Source organism: Filicampus tigris, chromosome 15, assembly GCF_054856515.1.
Source record: "Filicampus tigris isolate MCC_2025a chromosome 15, RoL_Ftig_1.0, whole genome shotgun sequence".
NCBI lineage: Eukaryota > Metazoa > Chordata > Actinopteri > Syngnathiformes > Syngnathidae > Filicampus > Filicampus tigris.
The window spans coordinates 11,388,300-11,414,955 of NC_141231.1; the positions used below are offsets into that span (position 1 = coordinate 11,388,300).

Sequence of the window (26,656 nt, forward strand, 5' to 3'; positions counted from 1 at the left end):
CTTTCTTTTACCTCGCCTCAGTTCTGTCTCCCGCTTCTTCTTGTTTACTCTTCCTGTGTTTGCTATCCCGCCTGCCGTTTCTTCTTGTTTCATCCCGTCTTTACCTTTTCAGCGGACTCAAACAGAGGAGCTACAAATCCTATCAAAGAGGGGCGCTTAGTACAAGCGCTATCTCACTCGCATCTTTTACTTGTGTACTTGGTATATATAATGTTTTACTTCAACCCTCTTTTTGACATTAACTTAATTTCTGTTCTGCTGTCTGTTTCCTAGCCGTAAATAAACTCGCTCGTCACTTAAAAAAAAAAAGTCACTAGAGTGGTTGGAAAAGTCGAAAAGTAAAGCCACCAAACAGTTACGTTACCAACACATTGGGCAATTTGCACATCTTTAAAGTGCCAGGTCCTAAATATACATTTTGTTTGTGTCTTATTCACGAAAGTACCAGAGACTAATTCCTCATGTCTTTTTAATGTACTTTGCCTATAAAAATGAGGGGTGCACATGGTAGTTATTTTTAATTGGCTTTTGATTAATGAGGGGATCTTTGGAAAAACATCTCACCCCTCTTTTAGATCATCATGCTGTTGCATCCATTTTTTTTACTCCCCTGCTGCCATTTTTATTTTGCAGGAATGGGTGACAGCAACCGACCTGCTCGTCTCACTGGACAGGCTCAACACCTTCGGCGACGAGGTCTTCAAGGATGGCAAAGTGTTGCGATCGTACTTCTATGCCATCTCCGATTTCTCCGTGGGTGGCAGGTAACAAATGCCTGAAAATGTGCAACTGTGAGGACTCCCTGGACAGAGGAATCAACCTTCTGGGTCTTAATTTTACCCAATGTTTTTGGAGTTAAACTGTGGTTGACAGCAACAGACATAAAATGTGGTTTGCAGAGCTGGGCATTCCGCCTATGTGACGGACCGGTCCGTCTATCCGCCTATGACGGATGCCCATTTTGTAGGGGATAAACGATAAACGGGAAACTTTAAAATCGGACTAAGCCTACTCGGAAGCCCATTTTATATGTAAACGTCTAGTTTCGCGGTGAGGCTTCAATGACCGCGGCAACGTTTCTGTAATAATAGTATTGTTAGCTTGAGTTGTTGTTGTTTGGGGGACAGATTTGAGTGAGGGAACATTCTAGAGGAAGTGACATTTTCCCTATCTTTTCCCTATGAGACGGCCGGACTAAATGCACCTCCTTTAAATGCGGCGAGGTGTACGAGGTCCTTAAAGGTACATAAAGCTCCAAAAAGGGCCTGGAAGGTGCTAAAGGGAGACGCATTAAGTCTGGCTGTCTCGCCCCGCCTGAGTGGGGGTGCGCGAGCGGTAGTTTGTCTAAGTTGGTTGTCGGAAACTACGGAAGCCCGTTTAAAATCATAGGTGGACCGGCATACAGGTGATTACTGTTTTTTCCGGCCAAACAAAATGGCGGATAGACGGACGGTGGAAGGGTACCCCGGCTGTATGCGGTCGGCAGTAAACGGACTAACATTTTTTTGTAAAATCCCCAGCTCTGGTGGTTTGTGTCTGAGTATTTATATATAGTGCACATCATGTCGTTTGCTGAATGAATGAATGAGCTGCTACATGAACAGGGTAAATCACAGATGAAGATCAAAATGCTAAAACATTACAATATGCCATGGTAAGTCTCCACATTTGAGACACTGTTGACTTATGCCAGCTGCTGCTGTTTTGACTCGTAAAATAGTTCTTATGGACCCTACATACTCTAGGTCTGTGGGGGCAAAACACCGTATGTAGTGCGACTTAAGACTGCAGTTGTTTACCACTCTCACCGAGGAAAGAGTAACACGGGGCAACTTGCCCAGCGCAGGTAAAGCTGTTAAGTATTTGCGACGAACCCTTCAGCCAGAGTCTCAAATTGATCTGACACCTGTCACGGCTGCTCAGGCTCAGCAGCCGCGGCCGTGACAGATCGCCCCGGCAACATCTCGACACCTGAGGGAGGAGACCCGCATGACAACGTGTTAGTCAGGCGACACATGCCGCTTTCACGACACCCTCATAACCGGCAATTGCCCGGGCCGAGACCATGACATTTTAATAAAAGCACGCATGTTGCACGGACATTACAAGAATTACAAGCAAAACGGCCTTTATGTTGACATTTGATGTGTATTGCTGGCACTTTGAAATTCATTCTACCGCCGTTGTTTGAGTGACAGCAACAATAAGTGAAGCCTCAGGTCAACTTCAGTGTACTGGTATGACGTTTACCATCAGTCATTGACGAGACCGGTCGCAGTCACTTGACAGAACCTGCTGACGCTGCCACGGAATGGTGGACACCTCCGGGAAAACTCTGTTGACACCTCAGCACATGCAAAACAGCCAACACGATTATATTTTGACACTTTGCGCCTTCAAGAGTCTAAACACGGCATTCTGATTAATGTTTGTGGAATATGAGTTAATGAATCGATGCTTCATGGGGCTTCATTTCACCATTACTACGGTTCATCTGTTTTCTAAAGCTAAGCCATGATGTCATTGTGATGTCATTTTCAGTCGACAACAAGTGGCAAAGTGGCCGCCCCGTGAGATGGCTAAAAACGGGTGGATTTTGCTGCTTAACTCATATTCCACAAACGTAATATTAATCAAAATGCTGTGTTTAACCTAGTAAGGCTGCATAAAGAAATTTCTTGGAAAGAAAATGTTTGGTTTGACTTCCCCTTTAAATTAATACAGCAGTTATTTATTTGGTTGCTTTGTTTTGTCAGTCAGGTACTTACAGTATTTACCGGTATTCATGTTCATCTGTTACCAACCAGCCAACCTATCAACTTAGCAATTATCATATGTTATGTCTACTAATTTACTGTGGTAAGTAGCTCACAATAAGTTATGACTGTACCTATTACTTACATGTTTAAATGTTTAGTGTTTGAATCAGTCGGTTGGTTAGTTAAAGATCATTAACGTACCACTTTAGCACACCTGTCATTCTCAGATGCAAGTGCAATGGCCACGCCAGCGAGTGCGTGTGGGCGGAGCATGGTAGAGATGGCGGAGACGGACGCCTGATCTGCGCCTGCCAGCATCACACGGCTGGAGACGACTGCCAGAGATGTCAGCCCTTCTACCAGGACAGACCCTGGGCGAGGGCCACCGGGGAATCGGCTAATGAATGTTTGCGTAAGTTGGCTTTACTAACGAACACACAATGAAGGAAAACAATTTGAAAAAAAACTAAAACGATTGGAGTCCAAATAGAGCACTCAGTCCAAAAGTTAAAAGTTTGTTTATTATTCTTGTGAATTTCTCTGCAAGGTTATGCATAAAATACAGAAGTAATTTCTCCAAAGTGTTAGTTAGTTTTTAATTGTTTAGTTTGCTCGGTAGCTTGAAATGCTTTGCAAAGCTATGTAATGACCAAATAGTTAGTTAGTTAGTTAGTTAGTTAGTTAGTTAGTTAGTTAGTTACATTTTGAAAAAAACTACAGAACATATTTCTGCTAAATGTTACTTGGGCCTATGCTAGCTACATAACTGCGTCCCATAAAAATGTTAGCTAGTTACGTTAGTTTTGTCAGTTATTTGCTTTAGTTAGTAATGTTTCGTCAAAAGTTTGTCATTTCTAGTCGTACTGTTGAGTCGTGATTTAAAAATATCGCTTGTAAAACCATGCAGCCTGTGCCCAGCTTAAAGAATGACATGAATTCAAAAATATATAACTAAAGGCTTCTGTTGTACATTCTATAAATATGCAGGAATTCTGGAACACACTGTACCTTTGAAGCAGCATCTGTGTTTTTTGTGTTGACGTGTACATTTGATGTAGCTTTGCACATCTGTTTGCCAGAAGCATCGGCAGTGTGTGTGAATTGGAGTGTTTATCAGTCTTGGCTCATCACGCTTTGACGGAAGGCTGTCAGGGAGGACTTGAAATTGGCTCGCTTTGGGGGAAATAAAAACATAAAGCCTACCAGTCCCCCCCCACCCCCCCATTTGAAGTAGATTTTGCAGTGAGCTTGTTTTTAATTACTCTTACTCTTGTTAATTCCAGGCAGCAGGCACTTTAAATAAAATAATGACATAATCAGCTACACAAACAAATCATCGAAAACACACAGAAAGTGTAGTCTGCCCTGTGTGTAAAAATCATGTTGGTGACGTTTTTAGTCCACACGTCTTTCTAATAGTGCATTAGCCACCATAATGGTCTTCCACTTCAGAGGACTTTGTTTATTTTCTGCTAATTATCAACAGCAGAAATAATAAACTCGAGAGTCATATCTTTTAATTCCGCAACATTAAGTTGAGCTCGTTTAACACTATAAAAAATGTAATGGTGGGCATTTGGCTAAAACTCTCCAAAGAGGAAACATCTTAGTTAGCTAGTGAGTGAGTGAGTGAGTGAGTGAGTGAGTGAGTTAGTTAGTTAGAATCATATGGCAATTACTTCCAAATGATAATAACTCCTAATGAATGAGAAAAAAAGCATCCCAGTAATAGACGCCTCTTTGCATCTGCAGTTGAGTGAATAAATTGTTTGCATACCTACTAATGGGGATACCGACACGCATGTCAAGGGAATGCTAAAAAAATGAACAGTAGTCTCTCAATCTCGCTAATGCCCACCAGACCAAACCCAGAGGAGCCATATTGGGGCAAGGCATACCTCCTGCGGGGTCTCGTTATGCAAATTAAACAGTGCTCAGAAGCGGCCAACGGGACTGATGCGCTGCGCTAAGAGCCTCGAAGGAGACGTTAGCGCACAGCCTCTGAAAGAGCAATGACAATGCCGCCGCTGCTGTAAGTATATACCTCCCCACCTCCACGTGCACACACAAGGCTGTGGGGAGCATACGGCTTGTGGGGACTTTGACATTTATGCTACTTGCTTAAATGTTTCTCTGCACTAAAATGTTTTTTGACTCCATCACTAAAACAGCACAAAATCAATTGTTTGAAACCTCAATTTGAACCCTAATTTCAATCTCTAAAACGTGTTTGAAACCCTAACTTGAAGCCCTAACCAGGACTCGAGACCCTGATTTCCTAACAAAAAACGTGTTTTGAAACCTTAATTTGGAATCCTAAACCAGGTTTGAAACCCTAATTTGAATCCCTCATTTGAAACCCTAAACCTGTCCTTAAACCCTAATTTGAAACACAATTCCCAGCAGGTAACCCTACTCCAGGCTTCGAACCATGATTTCAAACTCTCACCCTTGCTTGAAACACTTATTTGACACCCTCAACAACCCAAGTGGTGAGTCGGTGCAAATTCTACACCAAAATTTGGTTATTTTTGACTCCGCAGTTTTAAGAGTGCACCTAAAAACCTAACCTAGGCTCGAAATCACAACCCTTCCTTGAAACCCTCAATTGAAACCTAATTCAAACTCCAAACTCCAAACCAGTGTCCTACAACTTCTGAACGTGAGCTGGGTTTAGACCGTCGTGAGACAGGTTAGTTTTACAGTACTCGGTACCTAGTGGACCGAGCTGCACAGATTAATACGTTTTCAAAAAACAAATACAAATGAAAAATTGTTTGTTGACCCCAAATTGTTGTTCTGCGTCACCCACTGCAAACTTTTGCAAAACATTGCAATATTTCTTTCAAACTAGGCAAACTGCTTCATAGCTGTCTTATTCAAATTGAACAGTGGAGGGATAGGCATATGGGTAATACTAGCACAACAGAGAGAGAGAGAGAGAGAGAGAGAGAGGGAGAGAGATGTATTCATAATAAAACGGGCAATTTCACCTAAATCCCCCCTTAGGCTGGCTGGGCAAAAACTAGGGAGGGATTTGCAGCTCGGAGCTACGATGCGGCCTTATCAGCTGACTAATTTGCTCTTGTATCAACACAAATTACAAATTACGCTATCTCAACTTTCCCCCGACGGCCGACTGGCTCCTCATTAGGTCCGTGTGAAATGAGATTAGCAACCGGCTTGGAAATTATCATGCAATCCCAGAACGCCCCATATCATCGCACATATCCCCTCACCCGGGTGTTTACTTCTGTTGTCTTCTTTACGACCTCCTTCAGGGTGCAATTGCAGCGGCCACTCGGACCGCTGCGCATTCGATATGGAGCTGTACCGCAGCACGGGCAGCGGGGGGCGCTGTCTGGAGTGCCGGGACAACACGGACGGCGCTCACTGCGAACGGTGCCGGGAGAACCACTACAGGAGGTCGCCCGACCAGCCATGCCTGGCCTGCAATTGCAACACCAATGGTGAATTCTCTCTCCCGGTTGAAGTTGACTGAAAAACTATTAAAAAATAAATAAAAAAATAAGACATGTATTAAAACGCCAAAATAATCTACCAAACCTCATAATTTTTTCTAGCGAAGGTCTGCTATCTTAATGCTAATATAGCGCAATAGACAGGCTAACATATATAAAGAAACAACTGATACTTTAGCACACACGGAGCAGCAACGCATACAAAAGGAGCATGTAAAATTATTCACAGGCAAATACAGTATTCAATGAATATAACTCATCACACACTACATCTACATGAAAATTGTTTTTATTTTGCCTGAGAGCAATTTGAGCAAAACATTGTTTTTAAAATAGCACAAAACCCTCATTTGAAGCCTTCACTTCAAACATGAACACTTGTTTGAGACCGTAACTTGAGCCTTGTTCTGAAATCCCAACCGTTGTTTGAAAACATCATTTGAAGACATAACCGCGGTTTGAAACTCTAATTTGAAACTTAATTGTTTTTGAAAGCTTAATTTCAAAACTACACGAATACCTGAAACTCTAATATGAAAAACAAACTTGTTTTAAAACTTTGTTTTGAAAACCTGACCCTGTCTTGAAACCCTATTTTGAAATCCTAACCCTTGAAAGCAAGATTTTTAACCCTGACCCAGGCTTGAAACCCTAATTTGAGGCTTTAACCCCACTTTTGGAAATCCTAACACTGGTTTGAAACCCAAATGTGTAACTCTACCCACTGTTTTGAAGCCTAAATATGAAACACTAATTTCAAAGCCTAAACATTGTTTTGAAACCTTCATTTGAAAACCTCACCCAAGCTCGAAACCTGAATTTGAAACCATAATCCAAGCTTTAAACACTAACTTGAAACCGTAACGATGGTGTGAAACCCAAATTTAAAACCCTAACCCTGGCATGAAAACCTCATTCAAAATCATAACCCTTGTTTAAAACCTCACTTGGAATCATAACCCTGTTTCGAAATACTGTATTCATTTAAAACCCTAACCCGAGCTTTATTGAATTGAAGCATTTTAAAAACATAATGTTCCACCAAAGGAAGGCTTTCGTCTGGCCTAGGATGGCAATTTAGCGACGTAATTCCTCCGCGATTGTCCCATCTATCGATCACACGCGATAACAGACTCCATCCACCGTACAATCCGCCGCTGGCCGCAATACCCCAGTTGCTCTTTTCTCTCCATTAACCCAAGCGGGTGGCGCGTCCACATAATTTCCCGCTCGCCCCGCCGCCTCTTTCCCTAACACAAATCCAATAGCAGGTGTGTTCGGTTATTCCCGGAATTGATTAAGCAGGCATCGATCTCTCATAGCCGTAACCCTTATGGCTCGCCATTTTCTCTCTTTTACGTCTTCCTGCCGTCACCGCCCCCCCCCCCCCCCCCGGCCGGACAGGCTCAGCGAGGCTGCAGTGTGACAGCGAGGGACGATGCGCATGCGGCGGCCAAGGCGTGACAGGGGACAAGTGTGACACATGTCGCCCTGGATTCCACTCGCTCGGCCCCGGTGGCTGCAGGTGAGCAGCAACAAAACAGCAGCGGTGGCAGCGCCCGTCAGTCCTCTGCTGGCCTAAACCAAAAAAAAGTGAAAAATACATATATAGATAGTGTGTTTATATACAATTCTTTCTTCGCTTCTTCTTGTCCATGTTTAGTGTATTTGTACATCATGTCACCAAGAGGCACAGTGACTACTTGTCACCCTTTAAATAGGCCGACTGACTTCTTATCAGTTTGAGGACAACTGTGATGCTAATTAGAGGACACACTTTGGTTGAACATAACTATGGCAGTACTTCTGAAATAGGGGTCATTGTCGTGTGACCCCGGTAACATGTTTTTGTTGATCTTTTTGCTGTACTGGAATGAAGTGTAATTTCACATCCACTACAGTCGGTGGCAGTGTCACTGTCATTGTCAGAGAGTGCACAAGAAGTATTAGCTCCTCTACAGAGGTGTACTTAGAACAATTTTAAAGTTAAACGATATAGTGATAGTTGATGGGGTGCCAAATAATTTATTCCCGGGGGTTGGGGTTGTGGTTGTGTCAAACGCAATTTTTCTCAATCTTTTATATGGATATCATTTTTGTCCAGGCTGTGTTTTGTGAGGTTTTTTTTTATTTATTTTTTTTAATATATAATTCTATTCAACCACAATTTAAAAGCAATAGTAGCCACCCCACATGCGGCTACTCAGTGTCACCCTGGGTTACACAATGTTTGATTTTTATTCATTTATTTTTGATTACATCTGTATTCATTATACTATTGTTTTTTTTTTCTTTCATTTATTATTATTAATTCCTTTTCAGGAGTACCAACAAATTTCATGTTGCTAAGGGAGACCGGCTCTGACCTTGAGTCAAGACATTTTCACAAAAGTCTACTCCAGAAATAGCGTTGGGATTACAAGTTTTGTTTGTTGACAATTTCCAAACAAGCTGCATGTTTTAGAATTTTCCATTAAGGGGAGCCAAGCAGTACACGCAACAGCATTATCACCTGCAGCACGTTTGCATAAGAGCATTAGTTAGGGGATCACATTAGCATATTTTTAGCAGCAATTCCCGACGCTGCAGCTGACTGTGTACCATTTATACCAAAAAATGTTTTCAGGCAGCCACCCATCGTTTTTCCCCTCACTACCTCACCGACTGCCCACCCACCCACTGCGCTGCGGTTGCTTGCTTGTCGTAGCGCGCGTACGCGTGCGTGTGTAGATGACCTCTGACCAAACCTGCTTGTTGCCATGGCGACCACATCCATCAGCTAAATTTCAGAGGAGAGATGGAGACGCAGGAGAAAAATATGATCTTCCTTCGTCAACTGCCCTGCCCATTGAAGCCAACAAAAATATGTTAATCAAATTTGGCCAGGGTGTTTGAGGTAGTAGGATGTTTATCTTAGATCCTTGTTGAAGGATTATCGTGAATCTTGTTGATTCTGAATAAGACAAAGAAACACTGAGATCTCTAAGGTCAAAGACAGGACTTGCTAATGTTGTGCGCATTGCAATTCTCAATTGTCAGTGCAAGAATTTTGATGAGGCAAAATGAGCTTTAAATGTTCGCTTCGCACCGAAATGGGTAACTTCCTGCAACTTTTCAGGCATGGCACCAAGAGACTTTTTTTGTACGTCGAATCGTGATAGTGATGCTTAACAAATTTTATGTTGCTAAGTAAAACTGGGTTTGGGGGTTCCAGGTTTAAAAAATATTTGTTAAAAATCGTGAATGTCAGAGAAAAAAATCCCATTGATTTAAATTCAAATCAAAATGGCAGATTTAATGGCGTTTGGGCATGGCTTCTTGACACTTTTTTTGTGACTCTACTCTTGATAGAGATGCCTGCCGAATTTCATGCTGCTAAGCTAAACCGCCTTTAGGTCTCGATCTTCAAAAGATTTATCGGAAGTCATTGTTTCATGGCGAGTCATCAGTCTTTAGGCTGCCATGATTTGCCCTTGCCAAACCAAAATGGCCGACTTCCAGTGGCTTTTTGGGCATGGCTTCTTGAGACTATTTTATGCGTCTACTCATTGTGGAGATGACTGCCAAATTTGATGATGTTAGTAAAACTGGCTACTGGGGCTGGATTTTTTAAATATTTATTGGAAATTGTGTTGGAATGTTGAAAAATCCCATTGATATAAATCGTGCAATCCCCTTTCACTGTCAGCATTTGTTTTGTCGTTATTATCATCATTATTATCCATCCATCCATTATCTATACCGCTTACCCTCACAAGGGTCAAATAAACATCCGCGCTCACAATTATTATTATTATTATTGTTGTTGTTATTAGTATGGTTGGTGAAGACTTCACTATGTGCATGGATGCAAGGGCCATGTTTTCTCTAGTTTATATTCTAGGTGTATAAATCCATGGCAGGGAGCGCTGACCTGCTCCAATTGCTGGGCGGAATGTTAATGCTCCCAGTGTTGATTACGTGTCCAGTTGGCCACATTAGGTACACCCATACATTACAATTAAGTTCATTCAATTTTCTACATCCAGGTAAGCTATATTTCATACAATCTCGTTATCTACATTGATCCAAAATCATGCACAGTTTGCTAGCGAATGAACACTACACACACAACGATAAAGAGCATTGGGTGCCACAAGGTACGGCTTTCAGACTGTTTCCTCCGATTTAAATCAAATCAATGCAAAGAGGGATTACATTGGGGTATTATCTGTTATTTATTGTTCATTTGATGCTTTATTTCCTCAAATCCTACGTGGGACATGCACGTTGAAACGAGATAGGGGGACGCTGAAGCATCACAGGTTCGGTTACCTTATGGCTATTTATTACACAGATTAGATTTAGTGAAACGCCGTGAGAATGCAGACGTCCTGACTGCACGCACACACACACGCACACACACAGAGCGCCTTCCATCATAGATGCTGAAAAATCAGGCGGCTGAGCAACAGTGTGAATTATTCAGCCCACTGGAGCAGAAACAAAGGGAGCCGCTTTTGCTGGGAGATAATTAAATTATTTGCGATAGCGCCTCTCATTAAAATTAGATTTGCTGTTCCAAACAAAAGCAATCAATCGCAAAAGGCCGTCAAGCACTCCCCCCCCCTCCCTTTTCTTCTTTTTGGGCACCTGACTTAACTGCTTTTGTCGACTTGCTATCCGCAGGCCGTGCGAGTGCGCCCCTGGTGGCAGCGTGGGCGACTGCTCGCCACTGGACGGCACCTGTCGCTGCAAGGCTAACGCCGAGGGGGGAGGTTGCGGCAGGTGAGGCTACGCACGGATCGAGTCATATATCATTAACTGCTTCATTGCCAGCCGTTTTCAAGCATTCTGACTGAGATTCCCAAGATATGCAGAATATTAAGTTCTGAGACAATATAAGCACCCAACATCCCAAAAGTAAGAACAGACTCTCTTCTTTCACCAGGGAAAACAAGTTTGTTTATAGCCTTTTCCATTCTTTAGTAATCAGCAGTAAAACAAGAGAAAATTTCATCAAAAACATTTCTGGGGAAAAAAAAAAAACTTGATAAATGTGTCATATGTTGCTCATTAGTCTAACAATATAAACGTCTAGACTCATTTTGACAAATTCTGTGAATAATAAGAAAGCAGCTCATCAGGAGAAAATCTCCAGATTTAAACCCTGTACAGCATGCGTTTTACCCATAAACCATGTTTCGTCATGTCACTGAGTCACAAACTTGATGTGATTATTGCACGTAAATATCTAATCTGTCCCCTTCTTGTTCTCACTAAAAAATATTTCCTTTCAAATAAAGTTGTTTATCCTATCCAGATATTAATAACTGCTAATAGCTCACATAATCCTGTGAGTGATCTTCTTGGCTTCGGTATAGGAGCAGTATTTTAGACAGGAAGTTGTGAGCATGGTATTAGCACTTTAGAAGATTGTAGATTACGCTGGCCCACTAAGTTAATAGAAATATTAAATTAAATATTGTACAGTAACTGCTGCTAACAGGACGTTAAAAACGCACGGGACTTGTTTTTGCATGTAATCAAATGCCGCAAATAGACACCTCCGGGAAGTGGTTCTCCACAAAACATGCACCGCTCGGTCGATACAGAGTATATCAAGTTATTTTTTTCTTTAGTTGTTATACTATATGAATAGTCTAAAATTGTATTACTGATTCAGTGCCAGCCATTTTCAGACTCTGTCCATATACTGTACATATATTCATAGTGTATAAATAAATACGTGCCAGGGATTGAACGTCTGTATTCTTAAAAGACATGTAAATACATCCTTGGGATTGAATGAATATGAAATAAGTAAAAATATACAAAAAGCAAGAGGTAAGAATAGATCATTTTTGTACTTCTTCCTACTCCCTTTTGAACATGTAAACTGTGCTTCACAATGGCTATTTATGTCCCTTTTCTTCTTTTAAATCTTTTATTTTCTGTTACACTACTTTCTGTTCCTTGTTTATATTTTCAATCAAAAAAAAAATCTCTACAGAAACAGCCTCACTTAGCTCATCGGCATCGAGCCCTCTCTCCGAGTAGGGGAAGAGTGGGGGGAAGAGGAGAAGTGGCAGTAAAACAGGCCCCCAAAATCCTGATGTCACTGGTTGAGGCAAGACATTTAGCCAAATACCTGACTATAGATTTAAGTCCATATGTAAACATATCTACAGTAATGGCCTGACTAGAGAATGCTCTGGATAGAACATGCTGGCTATGTGGTACTACACTGAAGGCGTACACCCCTCACTTCAGACTTGCCTGTGCACTCTTAAAACACAAAAAATAGCCCTTCAAAATCTGTGGTGTAGCGAGGGCCACGAACAGTGGACGGCGATATTCTGCCTGACCTCACATGCCTGGCTATCTATATGTAGTTTGCCTTGTCCCTCGCACTTGGATAGCTAAAATTTACTCCCTGGGTAGGTCGCAATTCCTCACAGCTGCGTTCCATTTGGACCCATAACGCACCAACGCGGCCTTGGTAAAAAGAAAAAAAAAATCTGCGGCAATGCCGACAAATGTGGTTTTCAGTAATTGTGTGCGTGTGTGTGCAGATGCAAGCCAGGCTTCTTCAACCTGCAAAAAATCAACCCGGCCGGTTGCCAGCCGTGTTTCTGCTTCGGCCACTCGCTGGCATGCTCCTCGTCCAGTCGCTTTGTGAGCGTCAACATCACTTCGGATTTTATGGAAGGTAAACTATCCGCTGGGCCAGATTTTTCCATTGACTTTTGACGATAGCCAGCTCCAGCCTTGCATATCAATGGTGGTTGTTTGGACTGCACAAAATGGGGGGACATATCGGAAGTCTGCTGTTTTGGTTCGAAGAAAAAACAAATCAGGGGTCCTTCAAAAGACAAACTTGTACAAAGGTTGTGGACTCAACATATAAGCTCTGATACGTCAGCATTCTCAGTTGCTATAAATCGAAGCTTGTTTAATTTGGCAGTATGAAATGTGTTTATTATGACTATACACACACACACACACACACAAAAAAAAGTCTCAAGAAGCCTTACCTGGAAAGACACATGCGGCCCTACTGTATTTTCATGCCCAACGCCTTACTAGCTTTACTAGTTACACTTACACTTGCCCCAATACCAAGCCCACCAGTGCCTATCTACAAAAAAAGCATACTTGGAATCTACCATTTTGGTTTAACCCATTAAGGCCGGGTGCACGTAACCACGTTTCTGTCACTAAAGCCGGTACCGCTGTTGTGTCTTTCTACCTTTAAAGCCGGGAGAGCGTATATGTCATCTTCTTTTTTAAAATCTTTTAATTCTCTGTCTTTTGGCCAGTGAAATGCATCAGAATATACACGTGACGGTGTCGCGAGCCCTCGGAGGATGTCCGGATTTTTTTCGGGCAGTAATGGCGGACGCACACGATCGCGGGAGAGCTGAAATAAGTAATGGCAGTGAAAAAGACGACGCGCTTGTGGACTTTGAACCAGTGGAACCAGTCGAATGTGATATATGGTTAAGATATATGTTTGTAGACAATGACGATATCGACGGCTTTCTAACTGAATAGAGGATGGTAATTACCACTCGATTATTTTTTTTAATCGTGCTTCTCCTCCACTGACACTTTGTTTTTATATTTTTGATTGAAACAGTAAATAATAATTAACGCAGGCCTGTGTGAAAGCCACATGTCTAATTTCTCAAATTCTTTTGGAATATTAATTATACATTTTTTGGGAGGTGTTGAATTTCCGGGAAAACTTCAGGGTTTAGCGAGTGATTCTAAAGTCGACTTTAGGCTTGAGAGAGATGTTTAGCAAGGCGCTTTAGGCTTTAATGGGTTAAAGCAGCCATTGGGATCTCATTTTAGCAATTTCAGGGAATATTTCAAATACAAAGTTGTCTTAGAGATTTTGTCCAATTACAATGGAATTATAACCACATTTACTTGCCACAAAATTGGGAAGAATTTGTGTTTTTGTTCTGACTCGCCATAAATATGAAATTCTAATAATTCGAAATAAGCGTAACCATGAACTAAACGTCCCATATCCAATAGCTGTTGGCCCGGTGTTTCATAGCTTTTGATATTCCTCATTCCATTCCTCATGAATAACCACATGCTACTGTAACCTTTCCAAATGTCTTCTTCGGTCCAGATCAGGACGGCTGGCTGGGCGAGTTCTCCGGGGGTCGGCTTGACCCCCTACTGTGGAAGGAGGGCGAAGTCTATTTGCTGCCTCTCTCCGAGGAGGACCCCGGTTTCTACAGAGCCCCGGGTGAGTGCACTAGAAAATGACTGGACACCATCCATGGACGATCATCGCTCCCTCGGTGACGTTACAGACCATGGGAATGTGATTCATATGTTTGGTGTCTTATTTTTAAGACCCCACTACCCTCTTTCATAAATTTGTCATTTATACGGGTTTTAGCGGAGCATCTGTAATACTCGCCTTCTATCTGTTGTTCCTGAGATTAATTGTGATATTTGGCAGTGGGTCCAACTGTGGATATTCCATTTATCTGCCCTACCCTTCCCCCCACCCCAATCCTTTATCGGAACCATTAGATGATAAGGGAATAAACTGGCCCCCGCCGCAGGATTTAGGGCTCATTTCTATCAGCCGCCCCAGCAGCGAAGGCCTGATGGAATTGACCGCGTTGGAGAGGCTACAAAGTGGAAATTGGCTGCATCGCCAAGTCGGCTTCTCGCCGCCAAACCCGTGAGGACCTTCCATTGGGGCTCCGCCATCCGCGGCCAGAAGCAAAACACTCACAATCCCATTAAACGATGCCTCCTCCAGGGTTTATGCCTAAACTGCGGCAACACAGTGAGCACTGCGGGACGCCATCATGGACGCACTGATATGCACAAGTTGCTGTCTTTGGAAAGCAATGCGTTTATGTTACAATAACACGACTCAAGACTACTTCTGTGCAAAATTCCCAAGTATGATGTTGAACTTCAATGCATTGATGTACTTTGATAAGATAAACCCTAACCCAAATTTCATGAGTTCTAAAGCCATTGAGAATTGAACCTCTAATTAGCAGAGCCAATCAGAAGGGTTGCTATTATGACTGCACGTCTCTCGTCTAATCGTGTGTCGGAGTGACTGAAACTCCAGCCAACAACACTACAGTCAGACTCCAGGAAGACGGGACTGAAGAGAATCGGCTATTTGCTAAAAACCTCACTTATTCACATGTTTTCTGGTCTTTATGAAACGCCCTGATAAACCACAAGATGCCAAAGCAGTGACAAAATAGGAAAGTAGTATAGTTTGGTGCCGAGGGTGTATGTTGAACGGATACATCTCAACTGAGAGACAAGCTTTGTACGTTAGGGAGGAGCTTATTTCAAAAAAAAAAATTGGGGTGAAAAAACTGCAGAATTGTTGTGAAGTTAAACTAATACTATAGGATAAAATTCTTGTAAAACAGTTAAATGTTCTTCTTGTAATTTATTATTTTGTTGTAAGCATCAAAGGACTAAAAAGGAGTTTTGAAATATATTTTTATATTTTTGAAACGAATCTGTCAATTATTCAGTCATCAGAATTTTATTCTGCCAAATATTGCCCCCAAAAAATCCATATCAGGCAGGTCCTACTTTTATGATGTTTTTTTATGAAGTACACCATACGCAGTACTTTTTTTCCGCATATCAATAAACGCTTTTTTGGGGGGTGGAGGTTGGAAAGGATTAATGTCATTTCCATTCAAGTGTAGTCACAGAACGATGGCACACTTTTAGGTTGACATTTTTTTTCGCTATTTGCAGCGAGCTATTAACTGAGATTGTAATGTGTGTAACATTAGTGTATTCATAAGGCGCTACGTTATCGTGATGCAGCAAAAAGCAATTTTCTATTTTTGTTGTTCATAACTTGTTTTCGGACGCCGATTGTCAGATTTATGGGAATGCATTTGTGCTGCCCCCCCCTGGCAGTCACATCAAGGGCAGGATTCCATCAATCTTTTTTAAGAAAGTCGATGCGGGCCAAAGATGGTTTTAGATCCACACTACTCCGGAGACATAAGCCGACACTCGGCGGGACCACGCGTCATGCTCGTACGCTCCCAAATGGCGGCTGACAAGTGGGTGTCGGACTTGGCGGCGACAGCCCCATGGATAGCGTGTAAGTAAGATGGGGGCGGGGGCAGATCTCATTTGGGGGTGGGGGGTTGCTGCATTCTCAGCGACAATCACCAGGCCAGCGAGGCACTGAACCCGTCACTATTTGGTGCTTCATCCCCATCATCCGATGGTCGCTTGTGACATTATTCATTTGGAATCAAGATCTTGCATTGGCGTGGACGTTGGCTCGCCCATTTAGGATGATGACGAAGCGTTATGATAGCACGTACAGATGCGACAACCAGGAATCCACGTTACTTATATCACTGTTGTAAAAAAAAAAAAAGATTTACACTTTTAAGGGCTAAACCTTTTTTTATACTGTAAATGTTTTCATTCATTGTGTCATTATTATTTTTGTAATAGCACATCTGTTTTCAACACCCTGAAACTGTTACTTACTTTACATCACTATTGCAAATTTTACTTAACTTATAACGGGTGTATATCGGGGGTTCGCTGTATTGCAAAAAAATTTAAATCAAAATTAAATTTAAATTAAATTAAAAGCAAAATATCAGTCATAGACATTGTAAATCTTTGTTCTTCTATGGCCTGAGTCCTGTGACTTTAAAATAGCACAAAACAAAATTCAAACCACATTATGACTTTTTACCATTGCCATTTTTTTAGTTTTGCACTTCATTTTCTCATTGCAGTGACTTTATAAGAGCACATCTGTGCGCAACTACCTGAAATCATCATTAATTATCAGTCGTAATCATAGGAGAAGCAAAATTACTTCATAAATTGCTTTCACGTAAAGGCTGTCTTTGAAACTGAAGACAGTTGAGTTGACACGGGCGTGATCGTACGCCTCCCTCCTGATCCCAGACATCTGCTTGATCCTTGACGCAGGCGGAGTTCAGGTCCCCCGTGGCGGCTACACCAGAGTGACCGGTGGAGAGCAGCTGCCGCGGTCTTGCAACAAGCGTGATCAGCTGTTCGCTGTAGTCAGGGTGCGAAGGAGGGGGTTAGTTGGAAGGAGGATGGAGAGGTGGGGTCATCTCACTTGAGTCCTTACAGCAATCTGGCAAGGAAAGAAAAGTGCCACAGAGGGTACCTTTTGAATAAAAAATCTCTCCGATGGAAAGGGAGCGAGCATGTTTGAGTATGCAGGAAGTGTGAAGGAGATGTCTATTTGGGGAGAGGCATTTATTGTTTTCGTGTAGACCCTACAAACAGGCAGTCATCTCTTCAAGAGGCAGATGGAAACAGGAAGGCGTCAATTAGGGGACAGGTGTTTATTTGTTTATGAAGCAGAACTTTGGAGAGAGGCTTTTATTTGTTCATGTTAACTGCGGAAACAGGGAACTGTGTAATTGGGGGGGAGGTCTTTATTTGTTCAAAGTGGCAATTTGGAAAGAGGTATTTATTAGAGAAAACAATCAGATGTCTATTTTGGGGAAGGCTTTTACTTATTTTGAGGTGGACAGCAAAAAACTGGGAGGTGTGTATTTGGGGAGAGGTGTTAATTTGTTCAAGTGAATGACAGATTGAAACAGATGTGTCCATTTAGGGAGGGACGTTTATTCAATCAAAAGCAGGTAAATGTGTATTTGGGCAAAGACCTTTACTTATTCATTTGTATAACAGAACAGTATCTATTTGGTGGACAGGCATTTATATGAGTAAGTGTACAACAAAAACAGATATATATTTGGGTAGATGTGTTTATTTCTTCTAGCAGATAACATATAATGGTAGGCAGCTATTTGGTTTATTTATTCCAGAGGACAACAGGATCAAGGAAGTGTTTAATTGAGGAGAGGCATTTATGTGTTTAGGTGGATGGTGAACACAGGGATTTGTCTACAAAGTATTTGGGGAGAGACCATTTGTTTGAACAAGCATTCTGTACGTAGTAAACAGGGAAGCATTTACATTGTTTTGGGTGATGCCTCTATTTGTCAAGCAGACCGTGATATAGGCAAGCATCTCTTTGGGGAGGGGTATTTAGTTATTGCAGCAGACAACAGATTTTTTGGGATGGTTTAGATATTGATGCAGACCACAAAAATAAGGCACCATCTAATTTGTCGGCATCGTTGATTTGTCCTCATGACAGAAACCGGGAGCCATTTATTTGGGGATAGGCAAAGAACTGTGCTCGTGCACTTTCAGGTGACATCACTTAGGTGGATTTCTGAAGGTCTCACCATCATCATCACCAATACAGGAAGAAAAAGCAAAGGCTGATGAAATGACAAGAGCGAGGAGAGCGTGGCTAACAGAGAAGACGACAGTGAAGGACACCCGGCGCCTCTTCATTCACACCAAGCCAAGCACTCCATTGACATAAAAAAATGAGTCACCATGACGACTCTTCACCGAGAGCCTGACTAAGAATAGTCGACACCCCTTTCTGATGAACCACTTGAGTTTTTCAGGCATTCAGTAGGACTTCTAACACGCTTTTCGTCGTTGGAAATAATGACAATAGAAATAACTGCAACCAACATAAACTTATGATTGTGATATAATTTTAACAAAAACCTGTGACTAAGTCTGCTTATTACTACCTAAAAACATGTCTAAAATCAAAGATTTTCTGTCCTAACAAGAAGTGGACGAGCTGGTTCATTTGTAGTTGATTGGATTTGGTTGGAAGGTTAGATGTAACAAAATGCAAACATGTCGTTCTCGTATTTGAGTAGATTATTCTTTGGTACCTTGTTTTTTATTTGAGTATTTTCCGACAATTTTTTACTTTTACTCCCTACATTTAAAAGATCTAGTCTTGAGAGAAGGTACTAGTTCTGAGAGCTTAGTATGGTCCCATGAGGAGGTTGTATTCCAAAGATAATGGTCTAGTATCAAAGTACGAGTAGACAAACACCACAGAATCAGTCCGCTTACCTGTAACATGAAAGTAAAAGTACAAATATTTGTCAAATATTTGTATTTTTTTCAACAACCAAGGCATGAGTACACATTTATCAAACATAAAAGGATGAAGATACAACCAGAATTCAATCAAAAGACGAATACACTTTCAAACAAAATGTTTATATTAGTATGACATGTTGATGTAAAAATATGTCTTGGCTTAAAGTATTAATTTTTCTGTTGTATTCAAGTACAATCAAAATACAAGTTTCTTTTCCTGGCTTGAAAAAAAACACCAAGAAATGCTGACTGGCCTTCTCCTGCAGATAAATTTGTGGGTCATCAGATACACAGCTACAGCCAGCTCCTCTCGATCAGCTTCACCTCGGAGACCCCGGAATTGCTTCCCGACCGCGTCGCCGTGCAACTCGACGGCTCCGGAATCACACTTGGCGCCGAACTCTCACCCGCCCCCGTGCAACAGGGCGACCCCGGTCTCACACCATGGAAAACCTTCGTTGTTAGGTATGAAACACTACATATATATATATATATATATATATATATATATATATATATATATATATATATATATATATATATATATATATATATGTATATGTCTCAGTGCGTGTGTGTATATACTGTATGTGTGCGTGTGTGTGAATGTGTATTCATGTTCCTTGCCATATCCACACAGTGTTTTTCCTGGGTCTTTTTCGAATAATACGGGCCCCAACACTGTGTCCCAACAGACCATCTGTGCTGCGAATGTGCACGCGTTGGCCACGGAGAGCTGCTGCATGACAATACTTTTTTATTTTATTTTTTTTTAATGTACAATTGTTTTTCTTATTCCACGTGTTTTGGCCTTGCCCCGGACATAACCGTGCTCAGAATGGGAATAGATTAGCCACAGGCAAGAAGAAATTCACTTACAGTTGGGGCACACAGAAAAGGAAACAATACATATACATATGATGAAAATAAAAAATGAAGTGGTATTTTTTTTTCAAGAGAAACAATACATAGTCATGGGTGTAATCTTTAAAGAGCTTTAAAAAAAATGGAACTTAATTCTCATAAAATTACAATTTTACCATAGTAAGATTATGATTGTTTTTTCTACAAAAGACAATTTAATTCTTATAACATTGTCATTATTCCCAATTATTCTCTTAAAATTACGTTTTCAGCTAAAAAAAAAAATACTCCTTTATCCTGGTAAGATTGCATCTTCATTCTCATGCAAATTAAGACTTTATCTGAAATTAGTTTTACAAGCGTCCGCCTATTCTTATAGTCTATTTATTTGCATTCTTTTCAATATGGTTCTCATGTTCCTTTGCACTAAAGCCAAAAAAATCAAGTGATGCAACATCCTCCCAAAAGTGTATCTGCAGCCTGAACCGTGTATAAAACCTTCTAACGAGGGTGGAATAGGAATTTTTCCAGTGTGGCGAAAGAGGTCAAAGTGGCCGTTAGAACTCGGGAATGAATTTGAAATTCAGGATGAGGGGGGTCATTGTGAGGGAATGCATGCCAAATATTGGACAGTTATGCTGAAGCGATAAATGGAAAGAAGTCAAGTCTGTGTGGATCAACATGATGACTTCTGCCTCGCCACGGTAAGGAAACATGTAAAGAAGATGCGGAAATAACATGGGAAAGCAGGGAGGCGGAAAAGAAAAAGAGCAATATAAATTGTATTAACCTCAAATAGTGGCCTGCTACAACTGCATCAGGTGCATTCAAAAGAAAATAATAAATGCCTCCCTCAAATGAAAGCCTTGCTGTACCCCTTCAAGATAAAAGTGGGCAGGAACTGTAATGACGTCAGTTCACACACAGACATTGAATTACATTTAAAAGCGTTAATCCCACTTTGGGTCTGTTGCTAACCAAAAAAGCAGCCCCTACCAAATGTTACAAATGCTCTTACTGTATGTGCATTTCTTTATTAGAGTTGTTTTAGGCTTTGACGTGCAGTTGCTCCCAGAAATAGGCATTCCGTCCCAAGGACGGAATAGAAGTGGGTTTTCGTCCGTCCATATAATCGTCCCTAACTGGGTCAAGTGCAGACTGACATGTTATGTTGGTTATGTTTAAAAAGAAAGACCACTGTTCTCTTCTGCGATACCACGGAGCCGCCTTTAACTGCCTGCGCAACACTGGAGTCTTTTTTTCTTCTTTTTCATGTTCATTCCCTGCAGAAACATTTTACTCACAGGCATAGTCTGCCTTCTAGTGGTTCAACCAATGTAATATCATGGATTACGCCACAGGACGCCCATTTCACTGACGAGGAAAAAGGTACATAGCAATTTTGTTTTGTTAACTGTTAACATTTGCATGCAAATTACGTCCTTGTCCGGGACATCTCTAGCGCGTAAAAATCTCTCCAATCCGTCATTCACGTCAGCGCAGTACACTTAAAAGGACGAGGAGGATTATTTTTATGAATAAGAACGGAGAGACAGAATGGTGCTCAGGACGCGGAGGACAAATAGGACAAAATAGGGTAAAGTGCCCATCTCTGGTTGCTCCACAATGTTGCGTGCATCCCTGATTATGTTTCAGTAGACTCGTCATAGATGGTCGCTCCGCATTGTTGTATCCATCCATGTTTATGTTCAAATGCACGCTTGTCGTTTGATTGCTCCACAATTGTTAATGCTCCGATAGATTCTGACATGTGGTCACTCCACAATGTTGTGCACGTCAGTTTTTGTGTTCCACTTGATGCCAATTTGTGTTGGCTCCACTCTATGGTGTGCTTCCATGTTTATGTTTGAGTAGACTCATGCTACGTGATTGCGCCAAAGTGTTGCATGTGCCCATGTTTATGTTCCAGGAGACTCTGATGTGTGGACACTGCATATTGTTGTATTCATCCACGTTATCATTCCGCAATGTTGTGTGCATCCATGTCTTATGTTCCAGTAGACTCTGATGAGCGATCGTTTCACAGTGTTGTGTGTATCCCTGTCTATGTTCCAGTAGATTCTAACAGTTGGTCACTCCACAACGTTGTGTGTGTGTGTGTATTTTTCACCCAGTTGTGCTACATTTTTCCATTATCCATTTTTATAGACATTGACATTTTTTATACATTTCAATAGAGCGGCGCTGTGTAATTAATCCAATGAAATAGCAATCAGGGAAATTATGCTTGGGTTGACGTTTCTTGTGAGGCACCCACAAATGTGGCCCACACGCTGGTGGAATGTAATGAGAACCCTACCCGCCATAAACACACAGGCACACACAAATACACACACAGCTAGTATCAAGAGGTGCTGGTTAACAGAGCTCATTGGTTGTGCGAGGCAGTGGAGCGGTCCCGTTAAGTTCTCCGCAGGTCTCATTAGACTCCTCACATCGTTTTCGCTTCGCCTCACAATTTTGCGCAGTGCCCCAAACTCCCCTACGCCAAACCCCGGCATCCGTCTGTCACACGCTCACGCTTGCAGAAAATGTACAAATTACGAAAAACTCACAATGAACCTCATCTCAAGAACTGTAAAACGTGATATCAACCAGATTAGTTATAGAGTACATGTGTTTCATTTTTTTATTCAGCAGCACCTTTTCAACTGTTTTTGTTCATTAATAAATGTGTTACTATTTATGTACTAGTATTTTCTTTTCAAATGTACATGTGCTACAACTTTGCCACAATCAAAATCATCGTAGCTCTTTTGTAGCGCAGTTTACCCGGATTGGTGTTTTGAGTTTGAATATAGTTAACTGGAATGAACACAATTCAAATAATAACAAGGCTTTTTTGTGTGTGTAAGGAGTAGAAAGTACAGATACTTGTGTAAAAATGTAAGGAGTAGAAGTACAAAGTGCTACTAGTACAATGTTTGGCACTTCGTTTTTTTTAATAGTACATTTGCTGCTATTTTTTTTTATTTAGTGGCACATGTGCGAATATATTTTTAACAGTGTTGCTTCTATTTTTTTATTCAGTAGTACATGTGGTACTATTGTGTTTTTTAATAGTACACATGCTACAATTTTGTTTGACTCAGTCGAAGATACTTTTTTTTTTTATTCAGCTGTAAAGGTGTTCCTACTTCTTTATTATGTATTTATTATTCAAGAGTACAATATTTTTTAAATATGTAGACCCTGTGCTATTATTTCAATACAAGTAATACTCTTGGAGAATCTGGAGCTGGCGTCAAATCTGCACGATTCATCTGCCGTCCTTCTGCTGCAACAATATACCGAACAATCAAAAGCACGGCGTGAAAATAAGAGTGCCGGCAAGACACCTTGATAAATAAACATCTAGTAAGTGCAAACACACATGCACACATATACACACGCGACTCTCTTGACTGACAGCGAATTCCGGTCCGGTAAATGTGTTAACCGGTTAAGCGGCGGCGCGCTCCCTGCCGTGCAAAGATCATCACGCCATCGCGGCGCGGCGGATTAAATTGAGGCGCGAGGATTTGAGCCGAGGGCCAAAAGATAAGAGGTGAAGATGATTGGTAGGGATGAGCCGGCAAACAACTTTGCCCTGTTTGCCTTTTTGTATTGAACACTCCATTTAAAAAAAAAACGTCAAAGTAAGTACAGTGAACCCTTGTTTATTGCGAGGGATTACATTTCAGACATTTGCAATAGTATACTCAGACCATGTTAAAAAAGTTTTATGTACAGTATAATATATATATATGTATATATTTATATTTATGTATATAAATATATGTATATTTATATTTATGTATGTATATATATATATATATATATATTTATGTATATATATATATTTATGTATATATATATATATATATATATATATATATGCGTGTGTGTGGACTGACCAATAGTATCGATTTTTGAAAAAATACAATTCATCAAAATGTGACTTTGCGGTTTTGGCCTGACGCTAGCGATGGATGGATGGATGGTTGGATGGATGGATGGATGGATGGATGGATGGATGGATGGATGGATGGATGGATGGAACTAAATTGTTCCACTTGACAAATGAACCAGACTTGAATCGTATCACATTGAATCGTACCTTCACCAAACATTACATGATTTCCACAATCTATACATCATTGGAAAGCATTTTAATGCCGGTTTGGATAATGTGGAGTATATGTATCAATTGCTTTAATTTGACCCAATTGATCTGTTTTGTGCAACAGGGTAACAAATATGTGTGTGTCATGCGTGGGAAACACAGCTAATGAGCTCAGCACTCTGTTTGTATATCCAAAACGTCACCAGCCGTGTTCACACGGGTGCGGATCATCGGGGGTCTTTTCGCCAATCATGATCTTGTAGTTCCTGGTGGAGCGAGCTCAGTCTTAATGACAAGCACACTCTGCTCATCGCTGATTATGGCGGGACAATGGCGCTCCCGTCGGAGCGAGCGCAGCGCCGACTTTGTTCACTTTGGCCGCTTATCTCTGTCTGACCGGCGCTGTGAAAACAGGCCCCTTGGAGAGCCCCTGCTTTGTAATTGTCTCTCTTTAATTAGAGGGGAGGTGCTCACAGTCATATACATGAAGTACACAGTCATTTACACTGATGGAAATTCCAGACCTCGGCACATCGCCGCCAGATTTCAAGTGGGTTTGGCTTTTTCTTTGGCTTGTGTTGGTGCTGTATATAATATCTTTAGAAAGTGCCTCACTCATGAAATGTCGCAGAATAATGAAACACTTGACGCCTTAAATGCCCACACATTTGCACTCATGCTCAAATTTCTCAAATTTAAGTCCCTTGAAACTTTTATGGATTTTTTTTCTCATTGAATGAACATGATTTTGGCATGTCCCACACACTGCACCTTTTGCATGTTTCTCTGAATTTGTTGTCCACCCTGTCATTCTTGTCGGTAACCATCCCTTTAAAAAACCCTTTGTAAAGCATTTTGTCTTTTTTTGTAATGGAAGCTAAAACAGTGGATAGTTGCTGAACAAATATTTACTTATGTTTTATCATTTGCATCATGTTACGTGTGTAGTTCGTTGTCCACTCTGTCATAAGGAAGTATCAATTGATCGTGAATCCTTTTTCACATTTGTTAAAGCGGAACTCAACCCAAACACATTTTTTTTCAAGAATATATTCCCAACAGGGCCACTAGTTGAAACACGGCATTCTGATTAATATTGCGTTTGTGGAATATGAGTTAATCAGCAAAATCCACCCCTTTTTAGCCATCTCAGGGGGCGGCCATTTTGTCACCTCTGTCGACTGAAAATGACATCACAACTGCTCAAGGCTCAGGTCCAATCGCGGCTCAGCTTCAGAAAACAGGTCAGCCATGATTGGTCGTTACCTGAGCCCTGAGCATCTGTGATGTCATTTTCAGTCGACAGAAGTGACAAAATGGCCGCTCCCTGAGATGGCTAAAAACGGGTGCACCCGTCCACCGTGTGCTCATTAAATGCTAGCCAAATCATGTCCACCCTGTCAGCACGCATATACATTTGTTGTTTGCATGTGTGCTTTCAGTTGATTTATAGTTTTTTTTAATGTGGGAGATTGACCAATATGTATTTTGACAGTAGGAAATCTACTTAATACGATGAATATTAAAGTGCAATGGAAAATCTGAACTTTTTGAACTAGCGGAAGAACCGCGATCTAGCAGATGTTCACTGTACTTTACTTGGCGATGGTGCGATTCGTCTTCAGGGAACTAGCTGATGCAGCACCTGCGCCGGCAGCAATAAAACACAGCACTACAGTACATGTCAGATGTGTCGCCGCATGGCATTTACAGATCATCCTGAAGCCGGCTGGGTAAAGCTCAACCGTCAAGACACCCGAATACGTCAAAGTCAGCACATTTGCATCCTCCGTCTTCGTGTCAGGCGCATAATGTGTGTGGTGGGGAGCTTGTAATCATCCCCAAATGTGAAGATTACTGGTGCGGTGCGGCTAAAGTGTGATCAAAGAGACGCTACACATCTGCTGTTTAATCTGTCGGAAACTAAGAGGATGTGTCCTCATGTCGTCACAGGCTTGATGAAAGCCAGATGACACCAAAGCTGCCCGCCTTGGAGTTTCGCCGGCTCCTGTACGATGTGACAGCGCTACGCATCAGCAATGCCGGAGGACTCAATTGTAAGTTATCTAATGTCGTCAAGTACAGTGGCGCCTTGAGATACCTACCATTGTTCAGAGTTTGCCAGATTTTTTTTTTTGCTTTGACTTGAAAAAAAAACCTTGACATCCAAGCTTAACAACAAGAGTGAACAGAGACAACTGTAGAATAACGTATTTAAAACAAATACAACAAAGACGATATTTCAGTAAACAGAGTAAAATTTGAGAGTAAAATATTCAGAGTAAAATTCACCGTACAATTTACTCTGAATATTTTACTCTCAAATTTTACTCTGTTTACTGCAACCAAATATAGTTTTTTTTGTATATTACCGGTATATACTAGTATTATTATTATTATTACAGTAAATGACGTATGTGACT

The 26,656-nt window shown here is 41.3% G+C and overlaps 1 protein-coding gene across 3 annotated transcripts in view; it reads left to right on the plus strand.

Annotated features, from left to right (window-relative positions):
- The window catches only part of lamc3 (laminin, gamma 3), a 74,417-nt gene that overhangs the window by 23,537 nt on the left and 24,224 nt on the right, over positions 1 to 26,656 (plus strand). For all 3 annotated transcript variants that reach the window (XM_086054129.1, XM_086054130.1, XM_086054128.1), the window contains 9 exons: positions 634 to 764; positions 2,987 to 3,171; positions 6,041 to 6,229; positions 7,646 to 7,766; positions 10,910 to 11,008; positions 12,796 to 12,932; positions 14,370 to 14,489; positions 19,510 to 19,708; positions 26,187 to 26,290. In XM_086054129.1, coding sequence (XP_085910255.1) covers positions 634 to 764; positions 2,987 to 3,171; positions 6,041 to 6,229; positions 7,646 to 7,766; positions 10,910 to 11,008; positions 12,796 to 12,932; positions 14,370 to 14,489; positions 19,510 to 19,708; positions 26,187 to 26,290 — 1,285 coding nt within the window. The remainder of the gene's footprint in view (positions 1 to 633; positions 765 to 2,986; positions 3,172 to 6,040; positions 6,230 to 7,645; positions 7,767 to 10,909; positions 11,009 to 12,795; positions 12,933 to 14,369; positions 14,490 to 19,509; positions 19,709 to 26,186; positions 26,291 to 26,656) is intronic.